This window comes from Musa acuminata, chromosome BXJ2-9 (assembly GCF_036884655.1).
Source record: "Musa acuminata AAA Group cultivar baxijiao chromosome BXJ2-9, Cavendish_Baxijiao_AAA, whole genome shotgun sequence".
NCBI lineage: Eukaryota > Viridiplantae > Streptophyta > Magnoliopsida > Zingiberales > Musaceae > Musa > Musa acuminata.
The window spans coordinates 13,210,139-13,225,923 of record NC_088346.1 but is presented as its reverse complement, the minus strand read 5'-3'; the positions used below and the strand labels follow the sequence as shown (position 1 = coordinate 13,225,923).

Genomic DNA, 15,785 nt, shown 5'->3' with positions numbered 1-15,785 from the left:
TTTGATTTATAACATGGTAGCATAGCGAGCCTGATCACCAAGGTCAACTGAGTTCTTAGATCTTGATTGAAGAGGTAGATCAAGAGAGACAGTGATCCGCTCTGAGAGAGAGAGAGAGAGAGAGAGAGAGAGAGAGAGAGAGAGAGTGAGAGAGGGTGAGGGAGCAAAAGAAAAATAGGTATTACGAGTACTTACGAGTGATCCTGTTAGAGAGAGAGAGAGAGAGAGAGAGAGAGAGAGAGAGAGACAACACTATAGAGAGAGAAATAATTCTATTGAGATAAAAAAAAATAATACTATTTAGAGAAATAAACAATGCTACGGAGAGAAAAATGATTACTTAGAGATAAACACTAAAATTAGAGAGAAAAAAATGAGTAGAGAAAATTTATTGAAAAATCGAAGGAGAAATAAAATCCTAGAGAGAAAAGAAAGCAATTACTTATTGATCATGATAACCATCAAATAAGTAGAGATATCGAAATTAAAAAAAATAATTGACAAATTAGATTTTAAGAAAAATGTCTATCACCATGACACTAATTAATTAATTGAGAAAGATTAGCAAACTACAAGTTTGATCATCTTCAAGAGAGGTATAGATGGTCGATAGATAGAAGAGATCACAACATGATGCCAGTTAGTTGATAAAGAAAGATTGGTAAACTATAAGTTTGATCACCTTTAAGAGAGGATTGAAGGTATGTTTGGATGATAAGTTTGATAATTTATTTTGGTTCTCGTTATTATCTAAATTTAAGAAAAACGATTACTGAAGATGAAAAGTTATGATGAGAACTTTTCTTAAATCAAAAGCTTTGAAAGAAATTATCTCGAATGATTTTAAAGATATAATAGATGATATAGACTTTAAATTATTCCATGAATGTCCAAAAAAAGAGTTAATTTTTAATAAAGAAGAAGATAAAAAAAGCATTGAAGCTTATCGCTTAATCCGTATTAGATGAAAGTAATATTTTATAGATCTAAGTGTTGGACAATCAAAAAATAACAAATATGAAAAATTTATGTTACAAATATAAGAATGTTAAGATGAAAATATAGAGTTACTAGGAAAGATTAAAAAATATATATTCATAAACAGTTAAGTATTATGAAGGCTATAGTCAGAGAAGACGAGTTGACAAAAGATATCACCGTGACACCTATTAGTTGATAGAGAAAGATTAGCAAACTACAAGTTGATCACCTTTTAAGAGAGGATCGAAGGTATGGATGATCGATAGAATAGATCACCATGATGCCAATTAGTTGACGGAGAAATATTAGCAAACTCCAAGTTGATCACCTTTAAGAAAGGATTGAAGGTATGGATGATCGATAAAATAGATCACCATGACGCCAATTAGTTGATAGAGAAAGATTGGCAAACTATAAGTTTGATCACTTTAAGATAAGATTGAAGGTATGGATGATGAGTTTGATAATTTATTTTGGTTCTTGTTATTATCTAAATTTAATAAAAAAGATTATTGAAGATGAAAAGTTATGATAAGAACTTTTCTTAGATTGAAAGCTTTGAAAAAAATTATCCTGAATGATTTTAAAGATATAATAGATGATAAAGACTTTAAATTACTCTGTGAATGCTGTGAATGAAGCTTATCGCTTAATCAGTATCAGATGAAAGTAATATTTTATAGATCTAAGTGTTGGATAATTAAAAATAATAATAAATATGAAAATTTTATGTTACAAATATGAGAATGTTAAAATGAAAATATAGAGTTACTAGGAAAGATAAAAAAAAATTTATTTGTAAGCAATTAAGTATTATGGAGGCTATAGTAAGAAGAAAAAGTTGATATTAATATTTGTGGTACAAAGAAAAATAATTTAAAAGATCAATGTAAATAATCTCAAATAATTAGAACTTACAGATTTATTATTATTGATGCTATATAGCAAGAGACTGACTATTTTTGGAACTTGGTATGGGTGACTTAAATGCATATGTTTTTTTGTAAGGTTGGCATTGATTTTATTCAATAAATTTTCCACCTAACCTACCATGATTGGCTCCATTTTTTGTTTGATTAAAAAACAAGTTATTTTTAAAGGTAACATGTTATAAGTAGCTACAGCTATGTATATGTATAATTTTGTGACCTAAAATCTGAAGTTAACATGTCCAGACAAGGCAAAAATCCAAGAGAGGAATCAGGCCAGCGAAGATCCAAATTTGGAAGATCCAACAAACAATATCTGTTTCTGGAGTGAAATGTAGATACATTTGTTGATAATGATAAAGAGAGAGAGAGAGAGAGAGAGAGAGAGAGAGAACAAAACAAAGGGTGGGTTAGGGATGTTTGACACTCTCACAACTATGTACCCTTTCCTTTTATCACCTAGTTTCTTCAGTTCCCAGGCCAAATGTGATATAGCCATGTCATAAAATCTAATACAGTATATACACACCAAGCAGCAGTCTGAGTTCCACCTTCCTTCAGTCATCTGGCACCTCTTGTTCCACCTTCTTCAGTCATCTGGCACCTCTGGATCATCTCAATGTCTTCCCTCCCAAGGCTTTAAGATCATGTCTCCATCGCCTCCATCCTCTTCTCTTTCACGCAGGAGACTAAAACTCTTGTAATTTTTGGTGCCTTGCCTGTCAGCCAGCACATTGAGAGCTAAGTTTAGCATCTGCAATTTGACAGATAAAGATTACCAACATTGTAACAGAAGGTTATATCAATCATCATATATTATGGCTACCAAGAATCCTAGTGTAAGTCACATACCCAAGATATGATACAGGTGTGTACTGACCTATACCACCAAGTATGTATTAGCTGAAAAATATCAGAAAGTTTAATACCTACAGGCACCGGATCATATGGTTCGATACTAGTCCTTGCTTGGACTAATAAACAACGGTCGGTCTACATGGCACTGGCCGGTATTTGAAACCATGGTCATAACATCTTGTATTGTTATTTTAATTCAATTAATTGTGTTGGAAGGGCGACTGTCAGGAACTGGGGAAGCACACCAATCTCATAGCACCATTATAGAATAACGACAACCTGCAATGCCAAGATTGGAGGCTGAACTAAGCTCACTCAAAAGCCATCTCCTCTCCTTCCTCAAATACCATGAAGATATGCCATACATGTATAAATAAACAAAGTAGTGTAGAACGATGAAGCCTGTAGGTAATTTGGTAGTTTAATTTGGACAAAGAAAAGAATACTGGGTCCCTTGTTACGACAACTGTACAAGGAATGAAAATATATGATCTATTCCTATATGCAAAATGTGAGTTTATTGTGGCAATTAGTTAAAGTGTCCATAGTAAATCCCATTACCAATAATAAGTCTTCTAACTAAAATTTGGAAGTGAAAGATGTGGATCGACCACATATATAGCCTATGAAGTGAATTTTTGCTGCCTACTCCAATATGTGGTTGCATAGGTGGCCGTAAACCTTGACATTTGTGTGTTTTTCACAACATCCTATCATGTTGTTTAACCTGTTTTATTTTCTAGTTCTACAAGCCTCGTTCATTAGTAATTGAAAAATGAAAAATAACGAAAGAAAACCTAATGTATGAGGATGCAACCAATTGGGACCTAGGGAAGGTTAATGGACATGGCTTTAGCCCTACAACCATGGTTCAAACTTGGACCCTAGATAAGAACGGAGCAACTTACCATTGTACCAAGTCACAAAACATAAAAAAATCATCAACAGAGATTTCTTGGTAAAATTCTCTAACAAGATTTCATAATTGAAAATACATAAATATTTTGTTTGAATCATGTGTAACAGCAACATATAGTTACTACATATGGGATTACTTAATTTCCAATTAAAATTTCTAATTTTTGTTTTGACTCAAATTTATCAGTAGTAAACACGATCATATGGATGAATCCCAAATACATCATTAAGATATCACCAATTGAACAATAAAACAAAAGAAAATTTGGACTTCATTCCATACTATAGAAATGAAATGATAGGACATAAGCATATTTTCTGCGAGTGGTGCAAGCCATATGATCGAAATGAAATGAAATGATAGGACTTCATTCCATATGATTGAAATGAAATGATAGGACATAAGCATATGTGCTGCTAGTGATGCAAGCCTAAATCTAAAAACAAACAAGTATATTCGTCCAAATAAGCATGATCAAAATGAAATGATAGGACATACTTACCATGATGCGATCAGCAACTAGCACAACAGAGAACACTAGATAATGTTCCAATTCAAATTTTAGCAGGTATAAACCAGTCTATTGGTGAGACCGCTATACTCGTCCATTGATATCATGATCAGGTTTCAAGCCAACTTGGTCAGAACCTTTCCTTAATATCTCAGCTTCTCTCGCAATTTGAATGTCAGATGGCCAAAAAATCTGATGGATCACTTTGCAAAAAAAGCGAGGAAGTAATGCTAAAATTGTTGTAAGAAGAATAGTGAGCCAATAAGTCCTTGAAGTTGCCAGATGATATATTGTCCTGCAAAAGTTGATTAAGACAATAACTAAAGGATGAATTAATCGAAGTCAGTTGAAATTTGAAAATGATAGAATATGTACCAGTAGTTTGGGAAAATTGGTATGGAATCTATTATCACCATGCACATATATGTAATGAATATAGAACCCCAAGTTGCAACATGAGTAATCAATACCCAACGTTGGATGTCCATGGCCAAGTGAACATTCACAAGAACAACAACAGAAATAGTCCACAAACTGCCCATACTCCAGATATCGATTGAACTGTTTCTGTATGTGAAGAGAGGTACATAAAAAAGAACAAGACTTTGCCACAAAGTATCAAGCATTGTGATCCAGAAGAGGTGCAAATTATAGCTCTCTTGTCTATATCCTGCTCCATAAAGTTTTGGATAACAGAGGAGAGTTTTATGGCTCAAGTCCTTGTCCAGAATACCAACAACTATTGTAGGAATAGATGTATAGATGACCGAGTAGAATACACTGCTCCAATCAGTCACAGCTGAAATTGTTGAAAATGCTGCACATAAGACATACCTACATAAGAAAAGCATGTAAGAGTGATGTCACCTCTGAAGCCACCAGGTTTAAAGAATAATAACAGATTCTGCCTCAAAAATTCACAAAGTAGATCCATAACTTCTATTAAGCTAATGATTCTCTGAGTGTTTGATGATTAAAAAAACAACATATACAAAAAATTTGAGACTCTGAAATGAGAATGTTAAGGTGAACATACGGGGTTACTAAAAAAGATAAAAAAAACTTTATTTCATGAATAATTTGATATAGCTCCGATAGAGAGGGAAAATCATTTAAACTAGCATTGGAATGAGCTAAAGAAGTCTATAAATATCGTAATTAGAAAAGGTGAAACAATTAGTATTAGTGGTATGAGGAAAGACGGATATCTATGAAGACTTTACTAGAAACTATAAATAAAAATGTCAAGCTCTTACTTTAACTAAGGATATTAGTTTGTACAAGTTCAATGGTTCGACTCTAAAAAGTTGGAACACTACAGTTTGTCGTTTCCATTGTTGTTCCTGTTTTAGACAGATTTCCTAACCACTATACAGAAAAAAGTCCATAATAATTAAAGGGACATCAACTGGAATTAGGATAAGATGCTAATCATAAGAAAGGCAAAGGAAAGAAGTATGTAGTATGTACAGTTGTGATTTTCAATAAATGAGCTCATTTATTGTACACCACATATTGTACAAACCCCATCTACATTCACCATTTTTAAATGTAAAACCAGGGATTGCTGTACCACCCGAAATGGTACAGTTTGGGCAGTACATACTGGTCTGAGAATGGACCGATACACAGACCATCCGTTTCAGGCAGTCTGTATTAAAAAAAGGCATATTAGGACTCTTCTCGCATACGAAGCAGCGGCACTGCCTCTTTGCCACTGCGATGCTGCAACGACGCTACCTCTTCATGGATTCGCCACTGCGATGCTACAGCAGCACTGCCTCTTCATCACTTCACCCCTACGATGCTGCAGTGGCACCGCCTCTTTGCCGCTGTGATGCTACTGCTTCCCTTAGACATTGCCGCTGCTTCCCAGGTACCACTGCACTTCTTTTCTTTCATCTTCTTCTTTCTTCTTCCTTTCTCCTTCCTCCTCTGTTCCTCCACCGGACCTTCCTCTTCAACCTCTTTTTGTTTCTCATCGAAACATCGGTACACACCGGCATACCATGTGTCGGTACACTGGTACCAAGCGGCACGGTAGGCTGCCGGCCAGCCGGCACACCAGGACGGACCGATCACTCAAACCTTGAGTAAAACCATTATGTTTACACATAGCATAACTTTGTGTAATGTATGGCTTTTGAATTTTTCACCTAGCAATCATAGGCCTTTTAACACATCTCACCAAAATTAAATGTGATCAGTTTAATTTAAAAAGAAATATTTGCTTTTTCAAAGTCATGAAGCTGCAGACATTACAAAAGAAAAACAGAAAACAAAAAGAATATGAAATCTTCTATCAGAACTTTGTCTATGGAAAATACGAAGAGCGAAAGGATCTGGTGGATATATTCACTATAGCATAGTGACATAGATATTGGAGTTACCTAAATTCAGATATTGAATCGTATAAGACATGCACATGCAATATAAGATGTCTACAAGCATGTAGCTTAGCGTGATACAATAGACAAGGTGTATCCGTGCTAAGCTTCTGTTGCATTAAAAGAGCTGTTACATGTAGATATGTTCTTTGATGCAAAGAAGAGTTCAATCCAATCAATAGCAATAGTTCAAGTTTCACACATTCAACCAAAATCCAAAGATATTTCTGGATAAAACTATGAAATATACATGCCCCCATGGGTGTGTATGGCAATGTTGGATGTTCATGTCAGATATTAACTTTTTCATGACAATAGAACTACGACCCTCCAAACAAAAGCATAAATTTAACTTAAGTTTCATGAGAACATGAACAAATAATCAAGGTTTAAAACTTTGATACAGTAGTGATACTGGAACCTTGTAAAACCAGTCCATATCGGTTGGTATGGTACCAGTATGGTCGGTACAAAGTAAGATACATAAAAATGATCATTTTGGTACCAATAACCAGACCAACCAATACAGTCTGCTCACTAGACAATAGTACTAATTCCGTGTGCCTAACAAACACTTGGAAATTAGAAACACCTTGAAGAAATAAGGATAGAGAACTCCTAACACCTAGGAGAGATCAATCATTTCAATTACAAAGTCACATGCTTCCTTCAAATTCACAGGTAGTTATAGAGAACAGAAATTTGAAATTATTTATAGATACTCAGCTAATTTGTGTTATAATAGAGAACTAGAAGCTCTGAATAACAAGTATATATTAGATATTCCTAAAGTTTAATAATGGAAAAGGCATACATGAGTTCTGACTATTGCACAACATAATAATTATTCTCCATTTTTGATCAAATTGTCAACTTAAATCATGCACAAAGAAAATTGCTTTACAGGCAGACGTATCCATTTAGTATGCTGTAGCAATAAAAAACTATTATTCTGACAAAGAATTTCACCCTAAAATAGTTTTTTATAAAAGTGACACATTCAAGTGTGGTTGGCTTCAGCAACCATGAGCAAGCAGCAGAAAAATCTCAGAGTCTAAACATGGAGAAAGAAAATCCTTCATCTTTTCCCCAAAAGAAATATTTTTTTAATTTCTAGGCATTCTTTTGTATGAACGAACTAGGTGAGACATATATCTTATTGATTTTTAATTTTTTGCATTTTCTAAGCACAATAAAGAGGAAATAAGAGATGTATGTAAACAAACATTGAAACAACCTCCAACACTGTTTTAGTGATGCTCTATAGGATAGTCAAGAATGTAATGCATGAGTTAAAAAAAACGAACATAATGTATTACATTAGATGATGAAATTAAAATGATATTTATGACAGATCATTGTACATACCAGAAAAGCATTAAGACGAAAACAGCATTTCGGTAGAAGTTGTATAAAACCAAATAGCCAACCCGCTGATAATTCCAATGTCCATGCACAAGGAGTAATCTTTTCAGGAAGCAAAACTGCCCCATAGCAAAATCTGAAGCCATAACCGCCTGACGGCCTTCCTGGCCACAAATTCCAACACCAACATCTGCCATTTGGATCATTGAAACATCATTTGCCCCTGCAAAGGAAAAGGACAGATTACTGTTTGTTTTTGTAGTATGGAAAAGTACACAAAACTCTACACATTCTCAACGATGTAGTACAGTTAAAGTCAGATTAAGTACAAAGAAAAATTAATGACACAATAGAAATGATGAAAATGGAAACTAGAAATCAAAGATACAATTTAAATAGCTTGTTAAGCAAAGTCAAGCATATGCAAGCTAGACAAGTCTGACAAAGACAACAAATGCCGTGAATAGTTGCAAGCTCTGTAACAAGGAACTTCATGCATCATCCCAGATCAACTGACACCACTAACATTAATGGATTGATGGACCACCATGAATACTGGACAACCAGTACACTTCCATATTCTCTAACATTTTCCATACATACATGTATGTACATATGTATGTGTATGTATATGTATGTAAATTTATGCATGTGTATATATATGCATGTATATTTATATATGTATATGTGTATATATATGTGTGTGTGTATATATATATATATATATGTATGTGTGTATATATATACATGTATGTGTATATATATATATATATATTCAAGAAATATTACAAATGACACTTTTCTGATCTTTTCTATTTTCTTATTCACTTGTTCCTTTCAAGTGAATTATACATCATATATCATAAACAGGAACCATCTAGCAGGGGAAAAATAAGTAGTCCAGCAATTTCATGCTCAAAAATTCCAAAAATTTTCTACCACTCCACTTGGTAGGATTTCACAGCAAGCAGCAGGTAGCTTCATTGCTAACTTGTTGACTAATGCTTTTAATCAGCCATGACATCTTCTGTTAGAACATTAACAATCATATTTCCAGTCACACTAACAATTGGATTCCTATCAGAACAAACAAGACACAAAAACAATCAAGAGTACTTCAGCACTTGCTATCCTTTCAGCATTGTGAATCACAAATGATACTACAAATCCATGGGCCTAACTTAAATTACTAACTCACCATCACCAATAGCCAGAGTCATGTCATTTGTCCTGCTTTTTATCAAATCAACTATCCCAGCTTTTTGTAGAGGAGCAACACGACAGCAAAGAACAACTCTACAGGAAGTTGCCAAATCAAAAAGCTGAAAAAGCAAAAAGCTATACAGTGTTAAAATTTAGAACCATTTCAAAATAGTCAAATAGAGCAGCATATGCAGTGCATGTGCACAACAAAATCAGATATGCATCATAGTCCAATAATCAATAAATCAGGAGTAATACCTCTGGCTCAAGATCTTTCTCCAATATGTACACCAGACTATTTCCATCTATTATAAGTGCCAAGGAAATATCGTCAGAACCTGCAAGCTTGTCTCCACAATGATTTGACTCATGATCACCCCCTCCGGTATATCTGAGATTCTGCTTTCCTGTTTCAGGTATTGAAACACTAGAAGTTCTTTTGTCATCAGCATTATCAACAAAATCATAATCAAATTTCTTCAATTTTAATGTTCCATCTCTATGTTCTGCTGATTTTATTCCACATTTCGCTTTTGCATTAGCTAAAAGGCACCTGCATTCATCTTCTGAAGTGCCATTTATGATAATTTGATGCATATTAGGAGTCAAAAGCCGGCACGAGAGACCTATTGAGATAGCAGTTTCCTGCTTATCTCCTGTCAGAACCCAGACCTTTATTCCTGCTTGCCGTAGGGATTCTATGGCTTCAGGGACACCATCTTGCAACTTGTCCTCAATAGCAGTAGCTCCAAGGAGATCTAAATTGTGCTCAACTAGAGCCGCTGCTTGACGTAGCTTCGTTGATCTCTCTGTTAACGAAGTGCTAGCCTCTTCATATCTTTCCTGCCATTCCTCAAATTCTGCATCATGTAGGTCCCTTGCAGCAATTACAAGAGTCCGAAGACCCTGTGACGAGTAATCAGACAAATGGTGTTCTGTCATTTGCTTTATTTTCGCAGTTTTTTCATTCTTCTCATCCAGAATACCGAGCATTGAGCTGTCAGCACCCTTGACAAGAACTTTCACAGCATTGTTGGGAAATCTTATGACAACAGACATTCTTTTCCGGACACTATCAAATTCGTGCAGACCAAGCACATCTAACCTGGCATTAAGGTGAAAAAGTTCAGCAACAGGAATATCATTGTAATACCCAAAGATTATCTGCCTAAAAAAGAAAAGAAACAAGAAGAATTCATAATTTGCACGTCGAACATGAAAGGATCAAAATGAATTAGCCATATACCTTATCTTCTTGCCATTGACATTAACAACCACATGACCAGTTGTTCGCTCAAGGAGGGTGTATCCATATGATGAAGCTGCAACAACCAATGCTTGCTCATCAGGTGATTCACCCTGATAATCAATTTCTCCAGCCTCCACCACCTTATTAGAAGAATTAGGACATGGATTTCTTTTAACCATAGGAATGACAGTGTTACAGGCAGCCAAAGTGAGGAAAAAGTCGTGAGCAGCAATTCTCTCCTCTCCTTCTATGCCTCTCCGAAGTAATGCAAGGAGATCGGGGTCTACACTGATTTCTGATGGGAGATTCTGCCTTTGTCTTTCCAATTCCCCTGCATTGCAACATAGACATTGGCTCAAAAATACAAAACAGCTCAGTTGAGAAGCAACTTGACAAGCTTCTTTTACCAACAGCGAGCTACTAATCACACACGAAGGAACCTCATAAGGTTAAATGACAAGGATGCCATGCATTCAAAGAGGTGTAATAAACTTCACAAGCACTCATATGCTTCCGCAGATGGGAACTTCTGTGCTACATCAAGTATTTTTATCAGCAAAAAATGAAACATAAAGTAGGAGTTTTGGTAATTTATAACAAATGTAATGAAACATCATTTATCATTACTGGTCAAAGATGGTCATTCATCACAAGCACTGAAGAAATTGTCATGATTCATACCTGGACTGCAACGTCTAATCGCATTAGAACCATTTGATGTAACATTGACTACAAAAGTAAAAGAATGCCAAAAATAAGGATTGCTACGTAAGTACATGAAATGCAAGTTCCATTATTATCTTCATGATGTTCATCAGTCCTTATCTCCATGACATTCTAAAATCCTTGGATTAATGATTGTTCAAGTCAATGAATGAAGATTCAAAAATTTAGCTCATCAAGTTTTAATTAAAAAATAAATGATGACTTACTCATACAAGTATGTATGAAGTTTCATACATACATCACATGTAACTAGGCTAAATTTAAAAAAAAAAAAAAAAAGGTCATGGCATAAGATGATACCTTCTCTTGGATCCAACAGTATATTGACATTTTTTATTTCAAAATCACAAAGGGAAACCAAGTTATGGAGAGTATGACAGACAGGCTTCTCTGAACCTTGACATCTTGCAAACAAATTAACCATATAGGACAAGTATTATCATATGAAGGATTTTGCTACATCTAAAGTTGAAAACATGTCAACTGGACAGTCAAACATTTGAAAAGAACAAAGGTACACATAAATCCCGAACTAAGGAACAACATTCAGTTATTAGGAAAATAGTAGCAACACAACTGTACCTTCAGTGATAGTTTCATGTGATGTACGATTACTATGATGCAAGAAGTTTCCATAATCCTTCCCATAGACACTGGCCCTTCTAAACTCCATTTTGTTCTCAGTTAATGTACCAGTCTTATCTGAAAAAATGTATCGTATCTGTCCCAGATCCTCATTTATATTCAAGGATCTACACTGAAACCTTGTATCTGAACTGCTATCATACATATGTCTATCCTCGATCATGAAGTATGACTGCCCCAACCGAACTAGCTCCATTGTGATGTACAGAGATATAGGTATCATGATTTGGAACACAATAACAGAGCTCAAAAATGAGAAAAATACCTCCATAGGAATTCCGTAATATTTAAAATCTTTACCATTATAGCGATCATTTGTAAAGTACTTCTTCCTGTAATAAGATAGAGAATCAAGCTGGTGCACATGGCGTTCAAGCCATAACCCCATTCCAGTTGCCACAACTGCACACATGATACATAGAAACACAGAAAGCCAAAGGGTCTCCCTGTTCATGTAGCTTTCCAATCTGCTCCTTTTTGAAGGTGACACTGTGCTATTCAACATTGCTTTTGTTTCCTGGCCAGCATATACCACAACCCCAATAATCCATTCTGTATTTTTTAGCTGGCAACCTCGTAGAACAATGTTTGACTGACCAAGTGGGATTCTGTGCCCATTAAATTCCATATTTGCTGTAAATTCATAAATATTCCTATTAGGTTGCTCGCACCTGATCAGACCAGAAAAATTTCCTTCCTGGACCATGCACACAGTCTCTTGCCGAGCATATCTTGTCTTTAGATTTGATTCTCCATCTAAATTCATCGTCTGAATGTATGCAATTCCATTTGGATCACTTGTTCCCAACAAGACCATGTCACAAGGTATACTCTCGTCTGCACAAATTTTAACAACCTCTCCAACACGTAATTTTTTCCATTTCTTCATTCCAAATTCACCTGATTGAAGAATTAAAGCTTCTCGATTATTCTCTTTCCGGTCGGATCTGTGTCTCCGCCAGTCTTCATAGCCATCTTTTATAGCAGTCACAAACAGCACAAATAACAGCGGGAAAAGAGAGACTGTTCTCCCAAAAACAGCTAGAGGAGGAAGTTGATTTAGACCAGCAATGACAAGGAAATAAATATAAGCCAGTCGGTGGAATTGGATGAACAAATTCTTTGGCAGGAACGTGATTACAGTATACTTGCTAGTACGGATCTCGTTCCCTGTGAACTCATATTTGTTATTTGTCCTCCTCGGGTCGTTGATATATATCAATCTAGAATTATCCTCAGCCGAGCATGATTCTTCCGGGCACAAACTCTTATGGTGGATCTGCTGAGATTTGTCCAACTTCTCCTGTCTGGAAGAAGAAGAAGGCATCTCTAGGGATGACGAAAAGCCTTGCAGCTCCATCACACCCCAAGAAACCAGTTGCCTTCCGTCTTGACGGGCGCATTCCACCTCTGATTGCTCAACAAACTCAGATTCTGACCAGAGAAGCTGGTCCTTGTTCAGGCTGGAGTTAGAGACATCTACTGTTTGTCTTTGAGAAAAACCACTCTCTTCAAACGAGATGGCTTCTACTTCATCGACTAAGTCCGAAGAGTGATTTTTATGGTCATCGAAAGTGGAAAAAGAGAAGGAATCAGATGGGCCAAGACAGCTACAAGATACAGACGTCGGCTGTTGAGCTGGGACTTGTTTAAAGGAATCTGCACCATAGGGTGAAAAGAGCAAGGGCTGGCCCGATGTCATATATACCCATCCAACCCATGCATTTGAAGGCAGAAGATGGAGGGCACTGTGCCTCTGCACGCTACCAAAAACCTGTCCAGAGGAAACTATTCTGATTATATAACCTGTCCGTGATAGCTGATGCACCAAATCTCTACCTTATTCTGCTAGAAACCATTGATCATACCCACTTATGCTGCCATATGAGTTCGTCAACAGCATCCAACAAATAAGCAATTCATTTTTCCATCCCAACGATGCAAATAATAGCTCAAATTGGTTTGTTTGTTCAAACAGATGCAAGCTCCTGGTACCATAAAAGACGCAAAATTCTCAGATCCAATCCAACGGGCAAGCTATAGTGCATTTTTATTTGAGATTTTATTTCCAAACACTCTCCATTTAAAAACCCTTCATTTTCCGACTTCTTCGGAATCAAGTCTTCTTTCCTTTGATTAAAATAAATTAATGTTACATTTTTCTGAATTCTCCATCAAACTTGCCAAAGGGAACCTTACTGACAAAAGGTGGCACGACAAAAAAAAAGGGGAAAGAGAAACAAAGAGAAAAGATAGAGAAACGGATAAATCAACCCATCCCCTAAATAGTTTCCGATTCCTAATTCGAGAACTCTACATCAATTTTCTTCAGATCTCCATGTGTCGACCATAAACACGAATTTAACCGAGAAATGCACCGCCGACAGCACCGCTTCACGCGAAATCTCCCTCGTTTCCCACCCACCGAAAATCAAGAAAAGAACGAACTTTCAGATCCCAACAAAAACGTCAATTTGAAGCCCTAATATTCTCAAAAACAAAAAATTCTCGCTTTCACTTGGGAAACAAATCGTCAACCCAAAGAAACCAGCAAAAGCCCAACGGAACCGAAACAAAAAAAAAAAAAAAAAGATCTTTATTGTATTTTAGGAGATAAACCTACCGGCAGGGATCAAGCCCCGATGAAGCCGAGGCCAGCGGATCAACCCCTCCCCTCGCGAAGAAGAAGAAGAATGTCGCAAGATCGCGCAGAATCCCTTACCGAATCGGACAAAATAGGGGTCAGATCAGGGCTTCTACGCGACAGCTCCCTCGCAGATCCAGACCATGGCTCCGGGGCGGATTCGGAGGCGGTGGAGGGATCTCGACAGCTTTTTATTCTCCCGGGGATCAGAGGTGGGAAGGAAAGCTAGGGTTTGGAAATCGAGGAGGGGTTCCTCTTTTCGACCCCACTTTTTCCCCCAATTGAAGAGAGAAAGAGAAGCAGAGAGAGAGAGACAGAGGGGGGCGAGTCGGAGTCGGGTGGCGGAGCGCAAATGTATCACCTGATCCTGCGACGGCTTATATAGCGCTGGTCTGTATCGGTGTCGGTTCTACCCAAACTGCCCTCATCCTCGGGATGTTTTAACGGGAGAGCCCGGAGGGAGGGAGGGAGGGACGGCACGGTTTTTGACGCACAATTTGCCCTTGGCAACGGTAGTTAACATCTAACCACCGTCTCCCGTGCATCGCGATCGGATCATTTTGCGGTACGGTGAAATCCGACGACACTTGCGGAGGACACTGTGATCATTGATTGATCCACACGCCAGCCATGGGATGGATGCTCATCATCATCACCTCTCTCTCTCTCTCTCTTTCTCCTCTTGCCAACATATAATTCTTTAGCAATAAATAAAGATATTATTGACAGCCATCTAGCTTCATCACGCATCGGACACCGAGCATAAGATCTATGGTTAGGGTTAGATTAATATGCTATATGATATGATAGGAAACATTTTGGTATCGTCCACATTCATCCCAGTAAACAGATACGACGATATATATGTGAAACTTCAAGTCTAATATGGTACACATCACACACATGGCGGGCAACCGCTCGTCACCCCCCTGTATGAACGATATCATCATGGTACAATCATCCGTGCAGGTTGATTGATGCTCGCTCAAAAGCTTAAGTCGATCGCCCGAGGATCTGATCATAATTAATTGATCTTGTACAGTCAACTCATCCTTGCAGGTATAGAAACTAACCCTCCTTAATTAGAAGGGGGAGGACTTTTGTATATTCAACTCACTCTTATTCCACTCAACGTTAGCATAAGTTTCAAAGGGATCGAGTCGAGAAATCCTCCTCCCGACCTCGATCTGTGTGCAGGGAACTGGCGACGAAGAAGTAGGTAACAAGACTCGTAGCTCAACCAATCCGACGCACACTTTCGATGCCCGAGTCTCCATACGGGCGACCTTACATATTCAGGATCGAATCAAACCGTATTGACTCCTCGACCACGTTTACGACATAGAGGTTCACCAACACTATCGATAA

General features: G+C 37.0%; 1 protein-coding gene across 8 annotated transcripts; it reads right to left on the bottom strand.

The window, feature by feature from the left end:
* Positions 1-2,202: 2,202 nt before the first annotated feature.
* LOC135623210 (phospholipid-transporting ATPase 1-like) lies at positions 2,203-14,761 on the bottom strand. Of its 8 annotated transcripts, none has more exons than XM_065125919.1 (10): positions 14,397-14,761; positions 11,711-13,761; positions 10,400-10,733; positions 9,412-10,258; positions 9,149-9,272; positions 7,954-8,173; positions 4,574-5,032; positions 4,190-4,493; positions 2,840-3,047; positions 2,203-2,664 (listed from the first exon to the last, which is right to left on the bottom strand). In XM_065125919.1, the coding sequence occupies exons 2-8, from the start codon at positions 13,473-13,475 to the stop codon at positions 4,283-4,285; spliced, it is 3,960 nt and encodes a 1,319-aa protein (XP_064981991.1). In that variant the 5' UTR covers positions 13,476-13,761; positions 14,397-14,761; the 3' UTR covers positions 2,203-2,664; positions 2,840-3,047; positions 4,190-4,282. The 8 variants fall into 8 exon arrangements, with proteins under 8 accessions (XP_064981991.1, XP_064981992.1, XP_064981995.1 ...); XM_065125920.1 differs by having other exon boundaries at positions 2,203-2,629; XM_065125923.1 differs by lacking the exon at positions 2,840-3,047 and having other exon boundaries at positions 11,711-13,547; positions 13,642-13,761.
* Between the last annotated feature and the right edge of the window lie 1,024 nt (positions 14,762-15,785).